Below are 27262 nucleotides of genomic sequence, written 5' to 3' on the forward strand. Positions count from 1 at the left end.
TCAATGGCTCAGACACAAGAGACATGTGGCAGGGTCTACAGTCAATCACGGACGACAAGAAGAAAGTCTTGCTCCCAGGCAGACTAAATAACTTTTTTGCCCGCTTTGAGGACAATACAGTGCCACTGACACGGCCTGCAACGAAAACATGCGGTCTCTCCTTCACTGCAGCCGAGGTGAGTAAGACATTTAAACGTGTTAACCCACACAAGGCTGCAGGCCCAGACGGCATCCCCAGCCACGCCCTCAGAGCATGCGCAGACCAGCTGGCCGGTGTGTTTACGGACATATTCAATCAATCCCTATACCAGTCTGCTGTTCCCACATGCTTCAAGAGGGCCACCATTGTTCCTGTTCCCAAGAAAGCTAAGGTAACTGAGCTAAACGACTACCGCCCCGTAGCACTCACTTCCGTCATCATGAAGTGCTTTGAGAGACTAGTCAAGGACCATATCACCTCCACCCTACCTGACACCCTAGACCCACTCCAATTTGCTTACCGCCCAAATAGGTCCACAGACGATGCAATCTCAACCACACTGCACACTGCCCTAACCCATCTGGACAAGAGGAATACCTATGTGAGAATGCTGTTCATCGACTACAGCTCGGCATTCAACACCATAATACCCTCCAAACTCGTCATTAACCTCAAGACCCTGGGTCTCGACCCCGCCCTGTGCAACTGGGTACTGGACTTCCTGACGGGCCGCCCCCAGGTGGTGAAGGTAGGCAACAACATCTCCTCCCCACTGATCCTCAACACGGGGGCCCCACAAGGGTGCGTTCTGAGCCCTCTCCTGTACTCCCTGTTCACCCACGACTGCGTGGCCACGCACGCCTCCAACTCAATCATCAAGTTTGCGGACGACACAACAGTGGTAGGCTTGATTACTAACAACGACGAGACGGCCTACAGGGAGGAGGTGAGGGCCCTCGGAGTGTGGTGTCAGGAAAATAACCTCACACTCAACGTCAACAAAACTAAGGAGATGATTGTGGACTTCAGGAAACAGCAGAGGGAACACCCCCCTATCCACATCGATGGAACAGTAGTGGAGAGGGTAGCAAGTTTTAAGTTCCTCGACATACACATCACAGACAAACTGAATTGGTCCACTCACACTGACAGCGTCGTGAAGAAGGCGCAGCAGCGCCTCTTCAACCTCAGGAGGCTGAAGAAATTCGGCTTGTCACCAAAAGCACTCACAAACTTCTACAGATGCACAATCGAGAGCATCCTGGCGGGCTGTATCACCGCCTGGTACGGCAACTGCTCCGCCCTCAACCGTAAGGCTCTCCAGAGGGTAGTGAGGTCTGCACAACGCATCACCGGGGGCAAACTACCTGCCCTCCAGGACACCTACACCACCCGATGTTACAGGAAGGTCATAAAGATCATCAAGGACATCAACCACCCGAACCACTGCCTGTTCACCCCGCTATCATCCAGAAGGCGAAGTCAGTACAGGTGCATCAAAGCTGGGACAGAGAGACTGAAAAACAGCTTCTATCTCAAGGCCATCAGACTGTTAAACAGCCACCACTAACATTGAGTGGCTGCTGCCAACACACTGTCATTGACACTGACCCAACTCCAGCCACTTTAATAATGGGAATTGATGGGAAATGATGTAAATATATCACTAGCCACTTTAAACAATGCTACCTTATATAATGTTACTTACCCTACATTATTCATCTCATATGCATACGTATATACTGTACTCTACATCATCGACTGCATCCTTATGTAATACATGTATCACTAGCCACTTTAACTATGCCACTTTGTTTACTTTGTCTACATACTCATCTCATATGTATATACTGTACTCGATACCATCTACTGTATGCTGCTCTGTACCATCACTCATTCATATATCCTTATGTACATATTCTTTATCCCCTTACACTGTGTATAAGACAGTAGTTTTGGAATTGTTAGTTAGATTACTTGTTGGTTATCACTGCATTGTCGGAACTAGAAGCACAAGCATTTCGCTACACTCGCATTAACATCTGCTAACCATGTGTATGTGACAAATAAAATTGGATTTGATTTGATTTGATTGGATTTAGACAGGATTCCTTTGGTTTCCTTATTAACTCATTTATTCATTGTTTGTTTATTGTTCACCACTCCACACATGCACACATCCACTACAACTGGACTGGAGAAAAATACATATTAAGAAGATGCATGGTGATTAAGATAATGTCACAAACAAACACACACAAAAGACACACAAACATGCAGACATAGTATTTAAACACACATTCATAAATAACACACACACACTGACACACACTCTAACTCTGGACAAACAAACACACACATTCACACACACACAAACTCTGAGTTCACGCACACGCACATTCATACACACTCAAACTCTGAGGACACTGAGAGGCAGGGTTAGAGATTCAATCCCAATGTATCTGACTTTTGAATGGTGGAATAGAGAAGGAAAAGCAGAGAGGAAGGAGAGGTGGGGAAGCTATGACTCCAAACATATACACACAAAAAAAGAGAGGGAGAAACACACACACACAAATATACTGTAAACACAATTGCATATCAGATTGTGGAATCTAAGCAGTGCAATGCGGAGCACAGCAGGCAAACATACACAAGCATTGGCAAACCAACGACACACACACACACTAAACCAAATGCATATGTGCAAACGGATGATTAGTGATGGTTTCACCGATGGTCAGTGTTGTAACACTTTTTCGGATAGTCCATATGTAGATGCTCTAACCCTAACCCTAACCCTAACTCTAACCCCAACCCTAACCCTAACTCTAACCCTAGCTCTAACCCTAACCCTAACCCTAACTCTAACCCTAGCTCTAACCCTAACCCTAACCCTAGCTCTAACCCTAGCTCTAACCCTAACCCTAGCTCTAACCCAAGCTCTAACCTTAACCCTAGCTCTAACCCTAACTCTAACCCTAGCTCTAACCCTAACCCTAACCCTAACTCTAACCCTAGCTCTAACCCTAACCCTAGCTCTAACCCTAACTCTAACCCTAGCTCTAACCCTAACCCTAACCCTAACTCTAACCCTAGCTCTAACCCTAACCCTAGCTCTAACCCTAACTCTAACCCTAGCTCTAACCCCAACCCTAACCCTAACTCTAACCCTAGCTCTAACCCTAACCCTAGCTCTAACCCAAGCTCTAACCTTAACCCAAACTCTAACCCTAGCTCTAACCCTAACTCTAACCCTAACCCTAGCTCTAATCCTAGCTCTAACCCTAACCCTAGCTCTAACCCTAGCTCTAACCTTAACCCTAACTCTAACCCTAGCTCTAAACCTAACTCTAACCCTAACCCTAGCTCTAACTCTAACCCTAACCCTAGCTCTAACCCTAACTCTAATTCTAACCCTAGCTCTAACTCTAACCCTAACCCTAACCGTAAGCTTAGCAAGCAGTTGCTTATCAACAGGTAGTTTGTTGATAGTATGACCATTGTTCGAGCATCTACAGACGGAAATTCCGGACTAGCCAAATAAAGTGTGACCAGTATTTTAGCCCACATGATCATTTACAATAGAGAGAATCTAGCATGGCACCCCTTAAAACACCCTGCCACCTCACTAATAATGAGCTTTATATGGTAGTTTACAGGATAGGGTGCTGTAACAGGGTAGTCAGTCACTAAAAGGCCATGTTAGAAAGGACAAAAGTGGAAATATTGTAAGAAATGATGAGCGAGTAAACCCCGAGGCATTTTTTACTTAAATATTTATAGTAATTTGAATTCAAAGTCAATGAAAGGTAATTACTACTTAAAATGTATATGTGGTACTGACTCAAAACTAAATGAGAAGTATAATAACAAATTAACTTTTTCCCAGCATGCTCTACAGCAGGTATATTTTTTGGAATTGTTTTTAATATCTGTGTTTTTGCATGTACATTTTGTGATGACAGCACATTGGAGTTTACAGTGCAGTGTTCAGGTGATATTTGTTCCCCAATGTAGGGCTTAGGCAAGGAGTTAGTTAGGGTGAGGCTTTAAGTTAGGATTAGTGGGTAACATTGTATTAGTGCTTAGACTGCCATGTACTTCTGTCCTTTCCAGCATGGCCAGATAGTGAGGAGGGTAAAGCAGAGAGAGGGGTCAGAGGTGAGAGGTCAATGAGAGGTCCTATTTACCCTGCTTGTGGAAAGGGGAGGGGCAGTGTTCCTCTGTGACATCATTTCCCTGTGAGAAGGAGAGAGACAGATTCATGTTGTGTTGTATTGTATTGTCTATTTGATATATTTTTTAAAAAGTCTATAGCCATTCCTATAGTTTAGGTACAATACGATATATGTAACTCTGAATCCTGCTCTTCTGAGCGACTGAGAAGTTATGTTCTTTTGGCTCTATGGGTAGTTCATTCACTATGAGGAAACACTAAAACAGTACAGAAATGCACTAAGAAAAAATAAGGAACAGCATGTCAGAAAGCTCAATGTGAAGGAAGAACCCATAGAATCAAATCTCTTCTGGGAAAATTGGAACACAAACAACAACACGAAGAGCTACCTATGGATAAAGATGTATGGATAAAATACTTCTCCAACCTTTTTGGCCATATAACAAAGAACCAAGAACAGAAATGTATACATGATAATTTATGAATCAGTTATTAAAAAGTACTACCAGAACCCATTGGATTCTCCAATTACATTGGATAAGCTACAGGACTAAATACAAACCTTCCAACCCAAAAAGGCCTGTATATTGATGGTATACTGAACTAAATGATAAAATATACAGACCCCTGAATTCAAATGGGCTATTCTTAAACTCAATATTATCCTCAGCTCTGGCATCTTCACAATATTTGGAACCAATCCACAACCAAGTGAAGACAAATTTGACCCCAATGATTACCGTGAAATCTGCGTCAACAGCAAAATCTTCTACAGTATCATCAATAGCAGTGAAAACAATGTCCCGAGACAATGTCAAATTGGCTTCTTACCAAAATACCGTACGACAGACCACGTATACACCCTGAAAATCCTTACAAATAAACAAAACAAAAGCACATTTTTCTAATTTCGTTTTTTTCTTAAATTAGTTTTGACTCAATTTGGCATGAGAGTCTGATGTACAAATTGATGGAAACTGGTGTTGGAGGAAAAGAATATGACATTATATAATCAATGTACACAAACAACAAGTGTGTGTTAAAATTGGCAATAAACACACAGATTTCTTTCCTCAGGGTCATGAGGTGAGCCAGGGATGCAGCTTGAGCCCACCCTCTTCAACATTTATATCAATGAATTGGTGTGGGCTCTAGAACATTCTGCAGCACCCAGCCTCACCCTACGGGACTCGGAAATAAAATGTCTACTGTTTGCTGATGATCTGGTGCTTCCGTCCCCAACCAAAGAAGGCCTACAGCAGCACCTACAGTCCTGTGAAAAAGTATATTTGAGATTCTTCAAAGTAGCCACCCTTTGCCTTGATGACAGCTCTGCACACTCTTGGCATTCTCTCAACCAGCTTCATGAGGTAGTCACCTGGAATGCATTTCAATTAACATGTGTGCCTTCTACAGGAGAATGTCAGGCCATCCGTCTGTGAGCTGAAGCTGAAGCACAGCTGGGTCAAGCAGCAAGACAATGATCCGAAAGACAATAAAATCTGCATTTATTTCATTTATCAATGAAAATTGATAAAAAGAAACAAGTTTTGGAATGGCCTAGTCAAAGTCCAGACCTAATCCCAATTGAGATGTGACAGGACTTCAAACAAACAGTTCATGCTTGAAAACCCACAAATGTCGCTGACTTAAAGCAGTTCTGCATGCATGAGTGGGCCAAAATTCCTCCACAGCGACGTGAGAGACGGATCAACAACTACAGGAAGTATTTGGTTGCAGTCATTGCAGCTAAAGATGGCACAACCAGTTATTGAGTGTAAGGGGGCAATTACTTTCACACACAGGGGCATTGGGTGTTGCATAACTGTGTTTATGAAATAAATAAAATAAGTATCCATTTTTTGTTTGTTAAATGTAAACTCAGTTTCCCTTTATCTAATCATGGGTTTCAGTTGAAGATCTGATAACATTCAGTATCAAAAATATGCAAAAGTAGGGAAAATCAGAAAGGAGTCAAATACTTTTTCACGGCACTGTAGATCTTCTGCACAGATTCTGTCAGACTTGGGCCCTGACAGTGAATCTCAGTAAGACAAAAATAATGGTGCCCCAAAAAAGGTCCAGGTGCCAGGACAACAAAATACAAATTCTATCTAGACACGGTTGCCCTAGCGCACACAAAGAATTATACCTACCTCAGCCTAGACATCAATAACACAGGTAACTTCCACAAGGTTGTGAATGATCTAAGAGACAAGGCAAGATGGGCCCTCTATGACATAAACTCGACATCCCAATTAGAATCTGGCCCAAAAATACTTCAATCAGTTATAGAATCCATTGCCCTTTATGGTTGTGAGGTCTGGGGTCCACTCGCCAACCAAGAATTCACAAAATGGGACAAACACCCAATTGACACTGCATGCAGACTTCTGAAAAAATATACTTTGTGTACAACGCAAAACCCCAAACAATGCATTCAGAGCAGAATTAGGACTACAGTCATCAAAATCTGGAAAAGAGCTGTTAAATTCCACGATCACCTAAAAGGAAGCGATACCCACACATTCCACATCAAAGCCCTCATCTACAGATGAGAAGTTCTCATCTACCTAGAGAATTCCCCTCAGCCAGCTGGTTCTGGGGCTCTATTCACACACACAAACAGAACCCACAGAGCCCCAGGCCAGCAACACAATTAGACCTCAACCAAATTATGAGAAAGCAAAAAGATTACTATTTGACACACTGGAAAGAATCAACCAAATAACAGAGCAAATTAGAATGCTATCTGGCCCTAAACAGAGAGTACACAGTACACACTGAGACTGAAAATTATTGACTATGTACAGACCCAGTGAGCAGAGCCTTGCTATTGAGAGAGGTCGCCATAGTCAGGCCTGGTTCTGAAGTGCCCACTGTCCACAAAAGGAAACTGAGATACACTTCCTAACCTCCTGCCAAATGTATGACCACATATCACACAGACCCACAAAGAATTTGAAAACAAATCCAACATTGATAAACTGCCATACTTATTAGGCAAAATACCACAATGTGCCATCACAGCAGCAAGATTTGTGGCCCATTGCCATGACAAAGGGGCAACCAGTGGAGCACAAACATTCTAAATACAACCAATATTTATCTGTTTATTTATCTTCCCCCACTATTCGTACTACAACTATTTGCACATTGCTAAAACACTGTACATGGCTGATAAATATAACACTTGAAATGTCTTTATCTTTTTGAAACCTTTTTGAGTGCAATGTTTACTGTAAATTTTGAATATTTTTTGGTTTATGTTTAAATGTGTTTCTTCTCACTTTTGTGTATTGTTTATTTCACTTGCTTTGGCGATGTAAACATACAGTGCGTTCAAACAGACCCCTTGACTTTTTCCACATTTTGTAATGTTACAGGCTTATTCTAAAATGTATTAATATTTTTTCCCCCTCATCAATCTACACATATCCCATAATGACAAAGAAAACAGGTTTATAGATTTGTTTGAGAATTTATTGGAAAAAAATGGAATATCACATTTACATAAGTATTCACTCTTTACTCAGTACATTGTTGAAGCACCTTTGGCAGTGATTATAGCCTTAAGTATTCTGGGTTATGACGCTACAAGCTTGGCACACCTGTATTTGGGGAGTTTCTCCCATTCTTCTCCGCAGATCCTCTCAAGCTCTGTCAGGTTGGATAGGGAGTGTTGCTGCACAGCTATTTTCAGGTCTCTCCAGAGATGCTCGATTGGGTTCAAGTCCGGGCTCTGGCTGGGCCACACAAGGACATTCAGAGACTTGTCCCGAAGCTACTCCTGCTTTGTCTTGGCTGTGTGCTTAGGGTCGTTTTTCTATTTGAAGGTGAATATTTGCCACAGTCTGAGGTCCTGAGAGCTCTGGAGCAGGTTTTCATCAAGGATGTCTCTGTACTTTGCACCGTTCATCTTTGCCTCGATCACGCTTAGTCTCCCAGTCCCTGACGCTGAAAAACATCCCCACAGCATGATGCTGCCACCACCATGCTTCACTGTAGGGATGGTGCCAGGTTTCCTCCAGACGTGACACTTGGCATTCAGGCCAAAGAGTTCAATCTTAGTTTCATCAGACCAGAGAATCTTCTTTTTCATGGTCCAAGAGTTTTTAGGTGCCTTTTTGAAAACTCCAAGCGGGCTGTAATGTGCCTTTTAATGAGGAGTGGCTTCCGTCTGGCCACTCTACCATAAAGGCCTGATTGGTGGTGCTGCAGAGATGGTTGTCTTTCTGGAACGTTTTCCCATCTCCACAGAGGAAATCTAGAGCTCTGTCAGAGTGACCATTGGGTTTTTTGGTCCCCTCCCTGACCAAGGTCGTGCAGCCAGCTCTAGGAAGAGTCTCGTGGTTCTAAACTTCTTCAATTTAAGAATGATGGAGGCTACTGTGTTCTTGGGGACGTTCAATGCTGCAGAAATATTTTGGTACCCTTCCGTAGATCTGTGCCTCGACACAATCCTGTCTCGGAGCTCTACGGACAATTCCTTCAACCTTATGGTTTAGTTTTTGCTCTGACATACACTGTCAACTCTGGGACCTTATATAGACAGGAGTGTGCCTTTCCAAATAATGTCCAATCAATTTAATTTAACACAGGTGGACTCCAATCAAGTTGTAGAAACATCTCAAGAATGAGCAATGGAAACAGGAAGCATCTGAACTCAATTTCAAGTCTCATAGCAAAGGGTTGGAATACTTATGTAAATAAGGTCTTTCTGTTTTTTATTTTTAATACATTTGCAAAAATGTCTAAAAACCTGTTTTCACTTCGTCATTATAGGGTATTGTGTGTCGATTGCTGGGGAAAAACATTTATTTAATCATTTTTAGAATAAGGCTGTGACGTAACAAAATGTGGTAAAAGTCAAGGGGTCTGAATATTTCCGAAGGCACTGTACGTTTCCAATGCCAATACATCCCCATTGAATTGAATTGAGAGAGTGAGAGACAGAGAGAAAGAGAGAGGGGGGGTATTCTCTATATCACAACAAGCCATTTTTCTAGGAGTACCCCACTCTCTCCTCTCTCATCCCTCTGTTCCCCCTCATGTTTCTCACCTCCCCATCCTGCTGTGAGGGTCCCCGGCTCTCCATGTGTGCGTCCTGGATCTTCTCCCCCTCTGTGTCTCCCCCCTCGACCTCTCCCTCCGGTCCGGCAAGGTAGGAACCAGACATGGAGGACAGGGTGTCAGTGCTGATCTGAGTGTGCTGGCTGTGGGAGAAAGCCATGGACATGACTGACTGAGCCAGGCTACTGCTCACTGGGTCTGTGTGGGAGAGAGAGAGGAGGAGACAATTAACAGTGTTTTATAATTTGACACATTGGACACATTTTCCATTGCCCACCCCTGACAGCCCCAGCAGGACTACCTTCGGGGGAGGTGATGGTGGAGGAGAAAGGTGTTCCAGTACAGGAGGACTGGTCTATGGCTCCAGACGAGGATAGAGTCAGGTTCTCACTCTCTGAAGTTACACCACTCTGGAACAGACAGAGTAAGGTCAAACATACACCGGACACAGACAAACACGCATACACAAACTGTGTCAGAATGTCAGTGTACCTCAAGTTGTTGTTTCCGGCGGCAGGCCTGAACCTCTGATTCACTGTGTTGTGACTTCTTTCCCTCCTCCCCTGGCAGCACTGAAGAATTCTGGGAGATAGACCTGACACATCCCACAATGCAACAGTCAGAATCATAAACACCACAGCAAACACTCTAACAACTCTCCCTTTGTCCGGACATAAAAACACTACATGAATAGTAGCAGGTGTCCATCTGTGGACACATGCTCGTTGAACATCTCATTCCAAAATAATGGGCATTAATATGGAGTTGGTCCCCCCTTTGCTGCTACAACAGCCTCCACTCTTCTGGGAGGTTTTCCACTAGATGTTGGAACATTGCTGCGGGGACATGCTTCCATTCAGCCACAAGAGCATCAGTGAGGTTGGGCACAGATGTTGGGCGATTACGCCTGGCTTGCAGGCGTAATCGGAACGCTTGCAGGCGTTCCAATTCATACCAAAGTTGGTCGATGGGGATGAGATCAGGGCTCTGTGCAGGCCTGTCAAGTTCTTCCACACCGATCTCGACAAACCATTTCTGTATGGACCTCGCTTTGTGCACGGGAGCATTGTCATGCAGAAACAGGAAAGGGCCTTCCCCAAACTGTTGCCACAAAGTTGGAAGCACAGAACCGTCTACAATGTAATTGTATGTTGTAGCGTTAAGATTTCCCTTCACTGGAGCTAAGGGGGCTAGTTGGAACCATGAAAAACAGCCCTAGACCATTATTCCTCCTCCACCAAACTTTACAGTTGGCACTTTACATTCAGGCAGGTTGCGTTCTCCTGGCATCAGCCAAACACAGATTTGTCCATTGGACTGCCAGATGGTGAAGCGTGATTCATCACTCCCGAGAAGGCATCCAATGGTGGCAAGCTTTACAACCACTCCAGCCGACACTTGTCATTGCGCCTGATCTTAGGCTTGTGTGCAGCTGTTCAGCCTTGGAAACCCATTTCATGAAGCTCCCAACGAACAGTTCCTGGGCTGATGTTGCTTTCAGAGGCAGTTTGGAACTCGGTAGTGAGTGTTGCAACTGAGGACAGAGACATTTTTTTCAGCACCCTGCGGTCACGTTCGGTGAGCTTGTGTGGCCTACCATTTTGTGTAGCCTACCACTTCACCGCTGAGACATTGTTGCTCATAGACATTTCCACTTCACAATAACAGCACTTATAGTTCACCAGGGCAGCTCTAGCTGGGCAGAAAATTGACGAACTGACTTGTTGGAAAGGTGGCATCCTATGACGGTGCCACGATGAAAGTCACTGAGCTCTTCAGTAAGGCCATTCTACTGCCAATGTTTGTCTATGGAGATTGCATGGCTGTGTGCTCGATTTTATACACCTGCCATTAATGGGTGTGGCTAAAATAGCCAAATCCACTCATTTGAAGTGGTGTCCACATACTTTTGAATATATAGTGTATTTTCTAATAGCTAAAACTTTAAAAGTCATAGGAAATTAATTCCTATTCAAATGTACAGTATGTTTGCATCCCAAATGGCACCTTACTCCCCATGTAGTACACAACTCTTGAACAGACTTCAGGTGAAAACGAATGAACTTTTAGGGAATATGGTGCCATTTGGGGCACAACCTATGTCTCCAGGTGTTTGCTCCACTTACTTGGAGCCGCTCTTCTTCAGTTTGAGTCCCTGGCTTGAGGTGGCGTGGTCCAGGGGGGACATGGAGTGTGCCGGGGTGGGGTGGGTCTCACTGCTGTAGGGGGGCAGGGTCCCCGAGATGTGGCCCCCAGAGAGGTCCTGCAGAGGGGGGGCAGAGGGAGACACACTCAGGGGCCCGTTCAGAGCCTCCAGGAGGGACACGACCTCATAACCTGGGGGAATGTGATCCGACACCTGGGGAAGGGTGGGGGGAAAGGAGAGAGAGGAAGGATGGGACAGGGGTAGAGAGAACGAAAAAAAGAGATGAGCTGTTATATTGCTATACGCCAGCGGTCACCAACTAGTCGATCGCGACAAGTCGATCACCAAACGATTAAATCTTTTCGTGTTGCTCTGTTGGCGGGAAGGTGCACTTCATTCAGAAGCCCTCCCCAACCGGGTAGGCAAAGTGTTCCCATTTTGGACCATTTCACCTGTCTGAAAAGACAAACTCCACCTACCCTGTGGACCGGGAGATCTGTGGCTAAATCGAGTGCACCTACTGCCCTGGCCAATCGGATAGCTAAAATCACCAAGCCTACAGCTGTATATACAGTTGAAGTCGAAGGTTACATACACTTAGGTTGGAGAGATAACCATGTCTTGCTTCCAGACAAACTAAACAACTTCTTTGCTCACTTTGAGGACAATGCTCGCTTTGAGGACAATAGAGTGCCACCGACACGGCCCGCTACCAAAACCTGCAGGCTCTCCTTCACCGCAGCCAACGTGAGTAAAACATTTAAACGTGTCAACCCTTGCAAGGCTGCCAGCCCAGACGACATCCCTAGCCGCATCCTCAGAGCATGTACAGACCAGCTGGCTGGTGTGTTTACGGACATATTTAATCAATCCATATCCCAGTCTGCTGTTCCCACATGCGTTAAGAGGACTGCCATTGTTCCTGTTCCCAAGAAAGCGAAGGTAACTGAGCTAAACGACTTCTGTCATCATGAAGTGCTTTGAGAGACTAGTCAAGGATCATATCACCTCCACCCTACCTGACACCCTAGACCAGGGGTGTCAAACTCAAATACCCAGTGGGCCAAAATGTAAAACCTAAACAAAGTCACGGGCCAACATTGAACAAATTAACCTTTTAATATGGACCCAAACAAGTTTTGCTTTAACATTGAATATGAAACAAGCATCGCTTATTACCATACCAATTTGTAAGTCGCTCTGGATAAGAGCGTCTGCTAAATGACTTAAATGTAATAATTTAATAGTGGAGACATGCAAAATCGAATTTCAAATGAAAAAACACATCAATGGCATTCATTTATTAAATAAATAAAATGTAAATAAAAATTGTATGCCTCTTTTCTATTTGCAGCCTTCTGATTTAAATACCAAAATCAACTTTTTCCACTGGCTAATAATTTTACAAATAAAATGATAATAAATCAATCAACCATTCAAGCCCATGCCTTGTAGCAAGAAAAAGTGTATAAAGAAAACGTTAATTATTGCACACTGGTCTAATCTGATGTGCCCAAGCCAGATACCTGGCATCTCTTCTTGGATGCTAGTTCATCAATGTCTGGGCTCAAGCTCTGAGCTGAAGAAATCCTCAGTATCGAGCGAAGATGTTCATCAGTCAGACGTCTCCTGTGAGTTGTTTTGGTCATCTTCATCGAGGAGAAAAGTTGCTCGCATAGATAAGTGCTGCCGAACATGGAGAGCATCTGAGCAGCTTGGGTGCGGAGCTGAGGCATTGTGTCAGGGATGAACCGTGGAAACTGTGCGGCGCCCACAGCATCATACTTTGACTTCAGCGTGTCGTTGCACTGGAGTTCAATCAGCTCCATTTGGATGTTGGTTGGTGCATTTTCCACTTCAACTGCGAAGGGATTACTAAGCAGTTCAAACTTGCATTTCTGGGCATCGAAGTCGGCAAATCGCTGGCTAAACTCAGCGGCGAGAACACTGAGTTTCTCAGCAAACTGTGCGCATGGGAACACGGCGGTAGAGATCTGCGCTTTTATGGATTGGCAGCAGGGAAAATGGCAAGGGTTTCCTTGCAGCATCTGATTCTCCCACAGGCACAGTTTAGTTTTGAAGGCCCTCACTGCAGCGTACATGTCTGTGATGATGCGCCCCCGCCCCTGAAGCTGCAGGTTCAGCGCATCGAGATGGCTCGAGATGTCACAGAGAAAGGCCAGCTCACACAGGAACTTTTGCTCCCGGAGCTCTGCTGTATCCTTCCCTTTGGTTTCCAGGAATTGACATATTTCCTCACGCAGCTCGAAACATCTGTTCAGTACTTTTCCTCTGCTTAGCCATCTCACCTCTGTGTGATACGGCACGTCTGCGTATTCGAACCACACGCCTCCAGAAAAGATTTAAACTGGCGGTGATTTAGACCTTTGGCTCTTATAAAGTTAACTACCTGTGTTACTGTGGTCATAACATGTTCCATCTTTAGGGCTTTGGCACACAGTGCTTCCTGATGTATGATGCAGTGGTAAACAGTTAGCTCACCTGCACAGTTCTCTTCCCGCATCTTCTCCCGAACCATGCCCACCAGTCCACTCTTTTTACCGCACATCGCTGGCGCACCATCTGTCATTAATCCAACGAGTTTATCAGCTTTATTTCAGTTACACATTTGGAAACCTCCTCAAAGATTTCCTTTCCTGTGGTTGTGCCATGCATTGATTTGAATCCTAATAGCTCCTCCGTAACACAGAGATTTGAGTCCACTCCACGGATGAAGACTGACAGCTGAGCAGTATCAGATGCGTCGCAGCTCTCATCCACAGCGAGGGAGAACACAACAAAATCTTTTCCCTTTTCCATCAGCTGGTCATACAGATTGGTGGCAAGATCACATGTGTGATCAGCTACTGTGTTCCTGCTCAGGCTCACGTTTGAAAATGCTTGTTTTTTCTCTGGGCATACGAGGTCACAAACCTTCATCATGCACTTTTTCATGAACTCTCCCTCATTAAAGGGCCGGGCTGATTTTGCGATCTCTGCTGCCACTATATAACTAGCCTTTACAGCAGCCTCGCTTTGTGATGTGGCTTTTTTAAACATATTCTGTTGTGAAACCAAACTTCTTTTCATCTCCTCTACTTTCTGGCTCCTTTGAGTCATGTCCAGGTCCTTGTATTTGTCATGGTGTTTCGTTTCATAGTGTCGTCTAATGTTGTACTCCTTACTTACAGCCACGTTGACTCCACAAACAAGACAAACAGGTTTGTCTTTTACATATGTAAACAGATATTCTGCCTCCCACTTGTCCAGAAAGCTCCTGTTTTCTGCCTTTCTTTTCGCCATTTTTGGGAAGGGTTAGCTCGCTGACAGTTGTAGCGTCTATGTTGCTATGACTACTGTCACAGAGGAGAGAGCGTTTCTGGGTCCTGTCCTGATTGGCGCGCGAAAACAGCAGAGCATTATGGGATTCGTAGTATTAGTGGTGAATGCGCTGTATAATACCGGCGGGCCAGCTCTAGTAGTAATTTGGTATTGTCTCGCGGGCCAAATATAATTACCCCGCGGGCCAAATTTGGCCCACGGGCCAGAGTTTGGCACCCATGCCCTAGACCCACTCCAATTTGCTTACCGCCACAATAGGTTCTCAGATGACGCAATCGCAATCACACTGCACACTGCCCTAACCCATCTGGACAAGAGGAATACCTATTTAAGAATGCTGTTCATCGACTACAGCTCAGCATTTAACACCATAGTACCCTCCAAACTCATGAACCTCAAGACCCTGGGTCTCGACCTCGTCCTGTGCAACTGGGTCCTGGACTTTCTGACGGGACGCCTCCAGGTGGTGAGGGTAGGAAACAACATCTCCACCCCGCTGATCCTCAACACTGGGGTCCCACAAGAGTGTGTTCTCAGCTCTCTCCTGTACTCCCTGTTCACCCATGACTGCATGGCCATGCACGCCTCCAACTCAATCATCAAGTTTGCAGACAACACTACAGTGTTAGGCTTGATTACCAACAACGACGAGACGGACTACAGGGAGGAGGTGAGGGCCCTTGGAGTGTGGTGTCAGGAAAATAACCTCACACTCAACGTCAACAAAACAAAGCAGACGATCGTGGACTTAAGGAAACAGCAGAGGGAGCACCCCACAATCCACATCAACGGGACAGTAGTGGAGAAGGTGGAAAGTTTTAAGTTCCTCGGCGTACACATCACGGACAAACTGAAATGGTCCACAGACACAGACAGTTCGGTGAAGAAGGCGCAACAATGCCTCTTCAACCTCAGGAGGCTGAAGAAACTTGGCTTGTCACCAAAAACACTCACAAACTTTTACAGATGCACAATCGAGAGCATCCTGTCGGGCTGTATCACAGCCTGGTACGGCAACTGCTCCGCTCACAACCGTAAGGCTCTCCAGAGGGTAGTGAGGTCTGCACAACGCATCACCGGGGGCACACTGCCTGTACTCCAGGACACCTACAGCACCCGATGTCACAGGAAGGCCAAAAAGATCATCAAGGACAACAACCACCCGAGCCACTGCCTGTTCACCCCGCTATCATCCAGAAGGTGAGGCCAGTACAGGTGCATCAAAGCGGGGACCGAGAGACTGAAAAACAGCTTCTATCTCAAGGCCATCAGACTGTTAAACAGCCATCACTAGCATTGAGTGGCTGATGCCAACACACTGAATCAAATCTCTAGCCACTTTAATAATTAAAAATGGGATGTAATAAATGTATCACTAGTCACTTTAAACAATGGCACTTTATATAATGGTTAGATACCCTACATTACTCATCCCATTTGTAGATACTGTATTCTATACCATCTACTGCATCTTGCCTATGCCGTTCGGCCCTCACTCATCCATATATTTATATGTACATATTCTTATTTATTCCTTTACACTTGTGTGTAAAATGTAGTTATTGTGAAATTGTTAGATTACTTGTTAGATATTACTGCATGGTTGGAACTAGAAGCACACGCATTTCGCTACACTCGCATTAACATCTGCTAACCATGTGTATGTGACCAATAAAATGTGATGTGATTTGAGTCATTAAATTTCATTTTCCAACCACTCAACAAATTTCTTGTTAACAAACTACAGTTTTTGTAAGTCGGTTAGGACATCTCCTTTGTGCATGACACAAATCATTTTTCCAACAATTGTTTACAGACAGATTATTTCACTTATACTTCACTGTATTCCAGTGGGTCAGAAGTTAACATACACTAAGTTGACTGTGCCTTTAAACAGCTTGGAAAATGACAAAAAAATTATGTCATGGCTTTAGAAGCTTCTGATAGGCTAATCAACATAATTTGAGTCAATTGGAGGTGTACCTAAGGACGTATTTCAAGGCCTACCTTCAAACTCAGTGCCTTTTTGCTTGACATCATGGGAAAATCTCAAATGAGCCAAAACCCCAGAAAACAAATTGTAGACCTCCACAAGTCTGATTCATCCTTCGGAGCAATTTCTAAATGCCCGAAGGTACCACGCTCATCTGTACAAACAATTGTACGCAGGTATAAACACCATGGGATCAGACAGACGTCATACTGCTCAGGAAAGAGGCGCGTTCTGTTTCCTAGAGATAAACGCACTTTGGTGTGAAAAGTGCAAATCACTCCCAGAACAACAGCAAAGGACCTTATCAAGATGCTGGAGGAAACAGGTACAAAAGTATCTATATCCACAGTAAAACGAGTCCTATATTGACATAACCTGAAAGGCCACTCAGCAAGGAAGAAGCCACTGCTCCAAAACCCCCATAAAAAAGCCAGACTACGGTTCGCAACTGCAATTGGGAACTTTTTGGAAAAATGTACTCTAGTCTGATGAAACAAAAATAGAACTGTTTGGCCATAATGACCATTGTTACTTTTGGAGGAAAAAGGGGGAGGCTTGCAAGCCAAAGAACACCACCCCAAATGTGAAGCACAGGGGTGGCAGAATCATGTTGTGGGGGTGCATTGCTGCAGGAGGAACTGGTCCACTTCACAAAACAGACAGCATCATGAGGTAGGAAAATGACGTGGATATATTGAAGCAACAGCTCAAGACATCAGTCAGGAAGTTAAAGCTTGGTCGCAAATGGGTCTTCCAAATGGACAATGACCCCAAGAATACTTCCAAAGTTGTGGCAAAATGGTTTAAGGACAACAAAGTCAAGGTATTGGAGTGACCATCACAAAGCCCTGACCTCAATCCAATAGAAAATGTGTGGGTAGAACTGAAAAAGTGTGTGCGAGCAAGGAGGCCTACAAACATGACTCAGTTACACCAGCTCTGTCAGGATGAATGAACCAAAATTCACCTAACTTATTGTGGGAAGCTTGTGAAAGGCTACCCGAAACGTTTGACCCAAGTTAAACAATTTAAAAGCAATGCTACCAAATACTAATTGAGTGTATGTAAACTTCTGACCCACTGGGAATGTGATGAAAGAAATAAAAGCTGAAATAAATCATTCTCTATACTATTATTCTGACATTTCACATTCTTAAAATAAAGTGATGATCCTAACTGACCTCAGACAGTGAATTTCTACTAGGATTAAACGTCAGGAACTGAGTTTAAATGTATTTGGCTAAGGTGTATGTAAACTTTCGACTTCAACTGTATACAATACCAGTCAAAAGTTTGGACATACCTAGTCATTCAAGGGTTTTTCTTTATTTGTACTATTTTCTACATTGTAGAATAATAGTGAATACATCAAAACTATGAAATAACACATATGGAATCATGTACTAACCAAAAAAGTGTTAAAACAAATCCAAATATATTTTAGATTTTGTAGCCACCCTTTGCCTTGATGACAGCTCTGCACACTCTTGGCATTCTCTCAGCCAGCTTCATGAGGTAGTCACCTGGAATGCATTTCAATTAACAGGTGTGCCTTGTTAAAAGTTAATTTGTGGAATTTCTTTCCTTCTTAATGCATTTGAGCCAATCAGTTGTGTTGTGACAAGGTAGGGGTGGTATACAGAAGATATAACTATTTGGTAAAATACTAAGTCTATATTATGTAAAGAACAGCTCAAATAAGCAAAGAGAAACAACAATACATTGTTACTTTAAGACATGAAGGTCAGTCAATGCTGAAAATGTCAAGACCATTGAAAGTGCAGTCTTAAAAACCATCAAGCACTATGATGAAACTGACTCTCATGAGGACCGCCACAGGAAAGGAAGACCCAGAGTTACCTCTGCTGCAGAGGATACATTTATTAGAGTTAACTGCACCTCACATTGCAGCCCAAATAAATGCTTCACAGTTCAAGTAACACATCTCAACATCAACTGTTCAGAGGAGCCTGCGTGAATCAGGCCTTCATGGTCAAATTGCAGCGAAGAAACCACTACCAGAACATACCAATAAGACGAAGAGACTTGCGTGGGCCAAGAAACACGAGCAATGGACATTAGACTGGTGGAAATGTGACCTTTGATATGATGAGTACACATTTGAGATTTTTGATTCCGACACTGTCAGTGATTTATTTAGAATACAAGGCACACTTTAACCAGCATGGCTGGTTTTCGCTTAATGGGACTATAATTTGTTTCTCAACAGGACAATAACCCAACACACTCCAAGGCTGTGTAAGGGCTATTTGACCAAGAAGGAGAGTGATGGAGTGCTGCATCAGATGACCTGGCCTCCACAGTCAGCCGACCTCAACCTGTCACACCTGCTCCTGCTCCCCCTCCACCTCCCCCTCTCTGGCGCTCGAGGGCGCCAGGCTGCCCATCACTACGCACACCTGTCACCATCATTATGCGCATCAGCACTTCATTGGACTCACCTGGACTCCTTCACTTTGTTGATTGCCTCCTCTACATCTGTCTGCTTCTCAGTTCGCTCCCCGTGTCAGCATTAATGTTGTTTTGTATTCCCTGTCCAGACGCTGTCTGTGTTTTGTTTCATGTCCATTATTTATTAAATGTTCACTCCCTTTACTTACTTTTGTCACCCAGCATCTTTCCTTACAAAATGCTGACACCAATGTTGGAAGCATCAGGGAGTTTGTTTTGTTTTTTGTTTTGGTTGGTGCTGTCGGGTCCAGGTGCCGCTGCCGAAGGAACCGGGGGTGCAGCCGACTCGTCAGGCACCTACCCCTCAGCCACCTCGTCATGCTCCCACGCCTCAGCGGGCTCGGCAGGCTCCCATCCCGCATCATGCCTCAGCCGGCTCGTTAGGCTCCCACGCCTCAGCCGGCTAGTCAGGCTCCCACGCCTCCGCTGACTCGTCCGGCCCCCACGCCTCGACCGGGCCGTCAGGCTCGCTTGGGTGGCGCCCCTAGAAGGGGGAGTACGGTCACGCCTGCTCCTGCTCCCCTCTCTGGCGCTCAAGGGTGCCAGGCTGCCCATCATTACGCACACCTGTCACCATTATTATGCGCATCATTGCTTCATTGGACTCACCTGGTGCCACGGATCTCTCCGTAACTGTTATTACGCACACCTGTCCCCTATTCCCACTGATTAGTACTTGTATAAGTGTGCCCTTTGGTTTCCATTTGGCTGTCGTTTATTGTTACTATGTTCGTTGGTGCGTGTGAGTACCTGTGTTTTGGCTTTTTTGCTTTTTTTTGTGTGGATTGTGCAGATGATTACAGGTCTCGTCCCGTGTGTTAATCATTGTGCGCATGTGTTATTTATTTGAGGTACTCCTCACTCTTTTGTTTTGGGTTTCTACCCTGTGTTTTGTTACGTGTTTGTATGGTATTCTTCCCAATGCCTTTACACAACACACCGTACTTTGGGCTTAATTTAAATAAAATATTACGTAGTCCTGTGCCTGTCTCCCGAATCTCTTCATACCAACGTGACACCTGGACTTCTTCACTTTGTTGATTGCCCCCTCTATATCTATCTGCTCCTCAGTTTGTTCCCCATGTCAGCATTAATGTTGTTTTGTTGTCCCTGTCCGTGTTTAGTTTCATGTTCGTTATTTATTAAATGTTCACTCCCTCTACTTCCTTCTCGTCTCCCAGCGTCTGTCCTTACACAACCCAATTGAGATGGTTTGGGATGAGTTGGACTGCAAAGTGAATAAAAAGCAGCCAACAAGTGCTCAGCATATGTGGGAACTCCTTCAAGACTGTTGGAAAAGCATTCCAGGTGAAGCTGGTTGAGAGAATGCCAAGAGTGTGCAAAGCTGTCATCAAGGCAAAGGGTGGCTACTTTGAAGAATCTCAAATATATTTTTTATTTGTTTAACACTTTTTTGGTCATTACATGATTCCATATGTGTTATTTCATAGTTGTGATGTCTTCACTATTATTCTACAATGTAGAAAATAGTTAAAATAAAGAAAAACACTTCAATGAGTAGTTGTGTCCAAACGTTTGGATGTTACTGTATGCATATACACTGCTCAAAAAAATAAAGGGAACACTAAAATAACACATCCTAGATCTGAATGAATGAAATATTCTAATACTTTTTTCTTTACATAGTTGAATGTGCTGACAACAAATCACACAAAATTATCAATGGAAATCAAATCTATCAACCCATGAAGGTCTGGATTTGGAGTCACATTCAAAATTAAAGTAGAAAACCACACTACAGGCTGATCCAACGTTGATGTAATGTCCTTAAAACAAGTCAAAATGAGGCTCAGTAGTGTGTGTGGCCTCCATGTGCCTGTATGACCTCCCTACAATGCCTGGGGTTGCTCCTGATGAGGTGGCGGATGGTCTCCTGAGGGATCTCCTCCCAGACCTGGACTAAAGCATCCGCCAACTCCTGGACAGTCTGTGGTACAACGTGGAGTTGGTGGATGGAGCGAGACTTGATGTCCCAGATGTGCTCAATTGGATTCAGGTCTGGGGAACGGGCAGGCCAGTCCATAGCATCAATACCTTCCTCTTGCAGGAACTGCTGACACACTCCAGCCACATGAGGTCTAGCATTGTCTTGCATTAGGAGTAACCCAGGGCCAACCGCACCAGCATATGGTCTCACAAGGGGTCTGAGGATCTCATCTCGGTACCTAATGGCAGTCAGGCTACCTCTGGCGAGCACATGGAGGGCTGTGCGGCCCCCCAAAGAAATGCCACCCCACACCATGACTGACCCACCACCAAACCGGTCATGCTGGAGGATGTTGCAGGCAGCAGAACGTTCTCCACGGCGTCTCCAGACTCTGTCACGTCTGTCACATGTGCTCAGTGTGACCCTGCTTTCATCTGTGAAAAGCACAGGGCGCCAGTGGCAAATTTGCCAATCTTGGTGTTCTCTGGCAAATGCCAAACGTCCTGCGCGGTGTTGGGCTGTAAGCACAACCCCCACCTGTGGACGTCGGGCCCTGATACCACCCTCATGGAGTCTGTTTCTGACCATTTGAGCAGACACATGCACATTTGTGGCCTGCTGGAGATCATTTGCTGGGCTCTGGCAGTGCTCCTCCTGCTCCTCCTTGCACAAAGGTGGAGATAGCGGTCCTGCTGCTGGATTGTTGCCCTCCTACGGCCTCCTCCACATCTCCTGATGTACTGGCCTGTCTCCTGGTAGCGCCTCCATGCTCTGGACACTACGCTGACAGACACAGCAAACCTTCTTGCTACAGCTCGCATTGATGTTCTATCCTGGATGAGCTGCACTACCTGAGCCACTTGTGTGGGTTGTAGACTCCGTCTCATGCTACCACTAGAGTGAAAGCACCGCCAGCATTCAAAAGTGACCAAAACATCAGCCAGGAAGCATAGGAACTGAGAAGTGGTCTGTGGTCACCACCTGCAGAACCACTCCTTTATTGGGGGTGTCTTGCTCATTGCCTATAATTTCCACCTGTTGTCTATTCCATTTGCACAACAGCATGTGAAATTTTATGTCAATCAGTGTTGCTTCCTAAGTGGACAGTTTGATTTCACAGAAGTGTGATTGACTTGGAGTTACATTGTGTTGTTTAAGTGTTCCCTTTATTGTTTTGAGCAGTGTATATAATTTTTTAAAAGTGTGTGTATGTGTACATATTACCGAGTGTTCCTCTGAGTCAGAGGTCTGGCAGGTGATGACGGGGTTAAATCTGGCAGGAGAGAGAGGACTCAGCTTCTTCTTCATGGCTCGGACCTGCAACAGCGCCCGGAACGCTGAAGATGCATTATAACATGCTTAAGTATTGATGTGAAGGTCTTATGCAGCATTATAGACTCACACAGTCGGCAGATAGGGCAGCAGTTAGCCTGATAACTGAGCATGTATTACTGTAGGTATTGCTATGAAGGTCCTAAGCATCTAAAAACTATTGCTATGAAGGTATTAGGAATGCCAACATATGGCTTACAAAGGTCTTATGTAGCATCATAGACATAAACTCACGCAGTCTGCAGATGGGGCAGCAGTTGGCCTGGTAGCGGAGTGTGTCTGCACAGGCATTGCAGAGACACAGGTGTCTGCAGGGCAGGATGAGTGTGTCGCGGACATCCGACAGACACACCACACACTCCGCACTGTTATCACTGATCTCATCATCCACAACCTGGGGCCAACATAGTCAATCATTCAATCAATACATAAATCAATCAATACATAATTTACATTCACAAAGCAGTATGGTAGCTTGAGCAAGCAATATTGTAAAAATAATTAAATTCCTTTGCATATTCATAGGAAACAACTTTGCCAGCATTATCATGTCATAAAATAGCCAGATGGAAATGTCATTAGCTAGCAAAGTTTGTCAAAAATGGCTAGCAATGCTAACGTTAGCTGGCTAAAATCCGGTGGCCTCAGCTCAATCTTCGCAAGCTAGCTAATGTTATACTGCATATAAAGTCAATCTGGAGACATCAAAATGATGACAAAGGGGTTTCCTACTAGTTATTTGACTTCCTTTGAATGTCATTGTATTTCAAAGCCACTGTAATGAACTTTTGATTAAATCTTCTTCAGCGCTAATTGACAATGTATTGAGTAGAAAGCTCAGTCGGGCATCAGTCCAAAACGAATGTTCAAAACAATATTGTGACGAAACATGCAACTTATGAATACTCTAACCAATTCTACAGAGAGTGATTTGGAAAGTTTTTAACAAAAAGCATTGTGATCACTACACTGTAACGTAAAACTGTAAATTATACGGTAATTTTGGATATAATCAACAGTAAAATACTCTGAAACGTTTTAGTGCAGCATACTGTAAATGATGGTGCATTGTGGGAAAATGTTGTGGAATTGCTGTATTTCGATTGGTACTCTAATTCTACCCCACAGAAAACAGTACTGTACCATATCTTTGGAATGACAAAAATCTTTTGACGACTAGTGGATACATGATATAGTTTCTGTCTCATTAACATATTTTGAGGTGCACCTTGTAAGAGGCTATATTTATTGCACCCATGAGAGAGAAGGCAGTTCAAATTGATCTCCTATGTGTTTATAATGCCCCATCTAATGGTATAAGGGGAAGAGTTACAGGGTTTGTTGAGTGGTGGTGTCCTGTCCTCCCAGGCTGTTGGTCTGGTGTAGGACCAGATATAATTCAATTAGGGTGGTGGGTTTTTAATGATGGCAGGGTAAGTTTTTTCCTTATTTTGTGTCATAAAGTATAATGAATTTATACACCTGTCCTGTTGGTGCTGGTAATGAGAAGAAGAAGAAGGGCATGGGTTCCCAAACTTTTTCACATAGGCCCCCCCTTCTAGCACTGGGGAACATCCCACCCCCCTGTGCTGGTGTGTGCCAAGTCTATTTCTATGGGCACAAGCACTGTTCTTGACTCAAGTTGTTCACATCCCTCTTTAATTTTCTTATAATGCTATACATTTTGCCATGTCTAATGTGTATTCGTGTGATATTTGAGTGACAGGAACATTACTACAAAATCTATGGCCTACAAAAACTAGCTAAAAAACGTTAGCTGACATGGGCTAGTTGATCGGAACATTTCTGACAAGTTATAAATAGCTCTCTGAGGTATGCAATGACTGACATGATAAGAGGAAAACTGATGATGCACTACTCATGAGTATGATGCACCCCCGAATCCCCCGGCCGCCTCCTTGCCCCTCCTAGGGGGCACGTCCCACAGTTTAGGAACCACTGGTATAGGGGAAAAATTGGAGTGGCAACAAGTCTTAAACCTTAAATGGTTGAGCATTTTGCCATGTCCCTTTGGTCTGTTTTGCCCTGTAGTCACTACCAGTTTGGAAGCCTTTGTGAATGCCTCTAGAATTGCAAGTGATATAAACACCAAATATTCATGAATAAACCTGCTGTAATGTGTAAACACTTCACCTAGCAGCCAACCTGCTTGCACCAATCCCTTGTAATTACAGTAAAATACTGTGAAAAGCAAACTCCTCCCCTCCGTTCATTCATTCATTTATTCCGATGTACTTCTTTTTTTACAGTAAGATAAGGTCAATTTTACAGTATTATACTGTGCTTTGATATCCTATTTATATTACAGTAGGTGAACTGTAATATAACACACATCATTTTACTTGCCACTGAGCTGCCTGTAAGCTACTGTCAAATTCATAGGAACCCCTTTACAGTGTAGTCCCTAAACAACCAAATTCTCAGCTGTGTACCTTTGATTCTTGGCTGTTGTACTTGTTCTCGATGCCGTAGATCTCTTGAAGAAGGTAACTCACTCCATCTACCTGGAGAGGACAGGAAACATGTTGGGGATGAGAGAGGTTTCAGTATAAAACATACCAGGAATGATAGTGAAAGGGGGAGCGAGAGATTGGAAGAGAGAGGGGAAAGAGAGGTAAGCAAGGCAGGAAAAAGGGATGGTAAGGTACAGTTCAGAGTGAGATGAGATGAGATGAGAGCAGGAGGAGAGAGAGAGAAGAGGAGAACTTGGTGGAAACAAACTCACCACTTGTTTCTGCTTCAGAGGTTTGACACAGTAGCTTCCGTCCATGTGCTGTGGAACAAACAGTAGATACTTAGCCAATGCTTATACCAGTCCAGTCCCACTGGACAAAGACATCAGTTCAACGTCTAGTTTTGATTTACATTTTATTGGGTTGTCAACTAACATGAATTCAACGTGAAATCAACATAACATTTAACCACGTCACTGGGTTTTAAAAGTTGAATGAAAAAAAGACAAACATTCCTCAAATTCCTTTAAGTTGATGACTCCACTCAGTTTATTTATGTGTTGAAATGATGTGGAAACAACGTTCATTCAACCAGTTTATGCCCAGTGGGATGCTTTTAAATCCAGAGTCAACTGCATTTCAAAACATGATAGACAAACTTTAAATTAATTGAACACACATCCGATTCCAAGCTCCTTACCTTTTCAAAGGTGGCCAGGAGGACATGGGAGTGACCCATGTGATCTTCCCCCTCGTCTACTGTCGCTTGAATGACCATGGGAAACACATCCTTATCCATGTCAAACAGCAACTTTTAAGACGGAGGGAGAGAGAGAGAGAGAGAGAGAGAGAGAGAGGGAGAGAGAGAGGGTGGAGGAAGAGAGAGAAAAGAGGGAGATAAAGATAGGTTATACACTGAAACACACACACACATACTTCCTACTAATATGAATAAACACACTCACACGCTCACACACACACAGCCCATACCTCCTCATCGGCCCACTCTGACAGGTTGACGGAGTGTGAGGGCAGACAGAACTGCTGACAGACTCCTCTCTTAAAGTGCACCATTTCTGACTGGAGAGAGCTGTCCTGAGAAAGGTAACTATAGGAGATACACACTCTTAGAAAAAGAAGATGATATCTAGAACCTTAAAGTGTTCTTCAGCTGTCCCCATCAAATAACCCTTTGAAGAACCCTTTTTGGATGCAGGTAGAACGCTTATGGTTCCAGGTAGAACACTTTTGGGTTCCAAGTATAACCCATTCTACATGTTACCCAAAAGAGTTCTACATGGAACCAAAAAGGGTTCTCCTATGGGGACAGAGGAAGAACCCCTTTGGAAGCCTTTTTTTCTCAGAGTGCAGAAAGATAAACACACATGCATGCACACACACACAGACTTACATTGGCACTCTGTTGTGGAACTCCTCTATAGCTTGATAGTAGATGGTGATGGCCACCTGTATGTCAGCATCGAAGGTGAACTCTATGTTGTAACAGGCTTTGCTTTTCCCTGCCACTTCCTCCCCTGGCAGCTTCAGGCCGTCAATACACCTGACATACCACACCGAAACACAGATAGCATCATCTACACACCGTTACAATTAGCATAGTAAGAGTAAAGGGAGTAATCACAGGACCCAGAACAAAGCTTGCGAAAGCCTCCGGCCAGCTACTCGACTTGGTTCTGGGGGGGATAAGTGGAGATGTTGGACTAGAGCAATAAAACACAGGCTCAGCGTAAGTGAAATAATAATAGTAAAAGGGATATAAATTACAAATCAATTGTGTGTTTTGTGAGAGATACTCACCGTACAAGCCTCAGCGTATCCTTACGGATGTTTATAAGGCTTTGTAGCGTCTTCACTGGCTCCTGAGGTGGTGGGGCTGCATAGGGGAACTGTAAAGGAACCAAACACAAAAGGTCACATCAACAACAATATCAACAACAACAAAAGGGTCACATGATCTGATGTATTAATCCCCAAGCCCTTGATCAGGTGTGTTGGTGCTGGAAAGCTTGCACACTATCTGCACACCCTATCTGCATACCCACTTAAAACATTAGATATCTTTTCTTTACACAATTGTTTTACTGTACTTTGCACAATCTTTGCACAAACTGTGTTTTTGTTGCTGACTCTGTGTAAGAAGAAAGTTGAGTGGGTCTAAAAATGTTTTTTATGTCAGACGCTTAACTATTTCATTGACATTATTCTTTATTCTTACTGGCACTGATCTTCCTGATACCGGGCTATTAAAAAAGAATGTTTAAAGTGCGGTGATCTGGATCTGTGGTTGTTATACTGTACCTG

At 44.1% G+C, this 27262-nt stretch overlaps 1 protein-coding gene across 3 annotated transcripts in view; it reads right to left on the reverse strand.

The window, feature by feature from the left end:
* LOC118397990 (E3 ubiquitin ligase RNF157) overlaps positions 1-27262 on the reverse strand; it is a 44902-nt gene that overhangs the window by 8150 nt on the left and 9490 nt on the right. For all 3 annotated transcript variants that reach the window (XM_035792910.1, XM_035792927.2, XM_035792919.2), the window contains 13 exons: positions 26759-26847; positions 26352-26501; positions 25931-26048; positions 25641-25751; positions 25213-25260; positions 24920-24991; positions 22701-22860; positions 22359-22471; positions 11360-11592; positions 9726-9828; positions 9535-9643; positions 9223-9431; positions 4174-4222 (listed from right to left, as the gene is read on the reverse strand). In XM_035792910.1, the coding sequence (XP_035648803.1) occupies positions 4174-4222; positions 9223-9431; positions 9535-9643; positions 9726-9828; positions 11360-11592; positions 22359-22471; positions 22701-22860; positions 24920-24991; positions 25213-25260; positions 25641-25751; positions 25931-26048; positions 26352-26501; positions 26759-26847 (1564 nt within the window). The remainder of the gene's footprint in view (positions 1-4173; positions 4223-9222; positions 9432-9534; positions 9644-9725; positions 9829-11359; positions 11593-22358; positions 22472-22700; positions 22861-24919; positions 24992-25212; positions 25261-25640; positions 25752-25930; positions 26049-26351; positions 26502-26758; positions 26848-27262) is intronic.

This window comes from Oncorhynchus keta, chromosome 2 (genome assembly GCF_023373465.1).
Source record: "Oncorhynchus keta strain PuntledgeMale-10-30-2019 chromosome 2, Oket_V2, whole genome shotgun sequence".
Classification (NCBI taxonomy): Eukaryota; Metazoa; Chordata; class Actinopteri; order Salmoniformes; family Salmonidae; genus Oncorhynchus; species Oncorhynchus keta.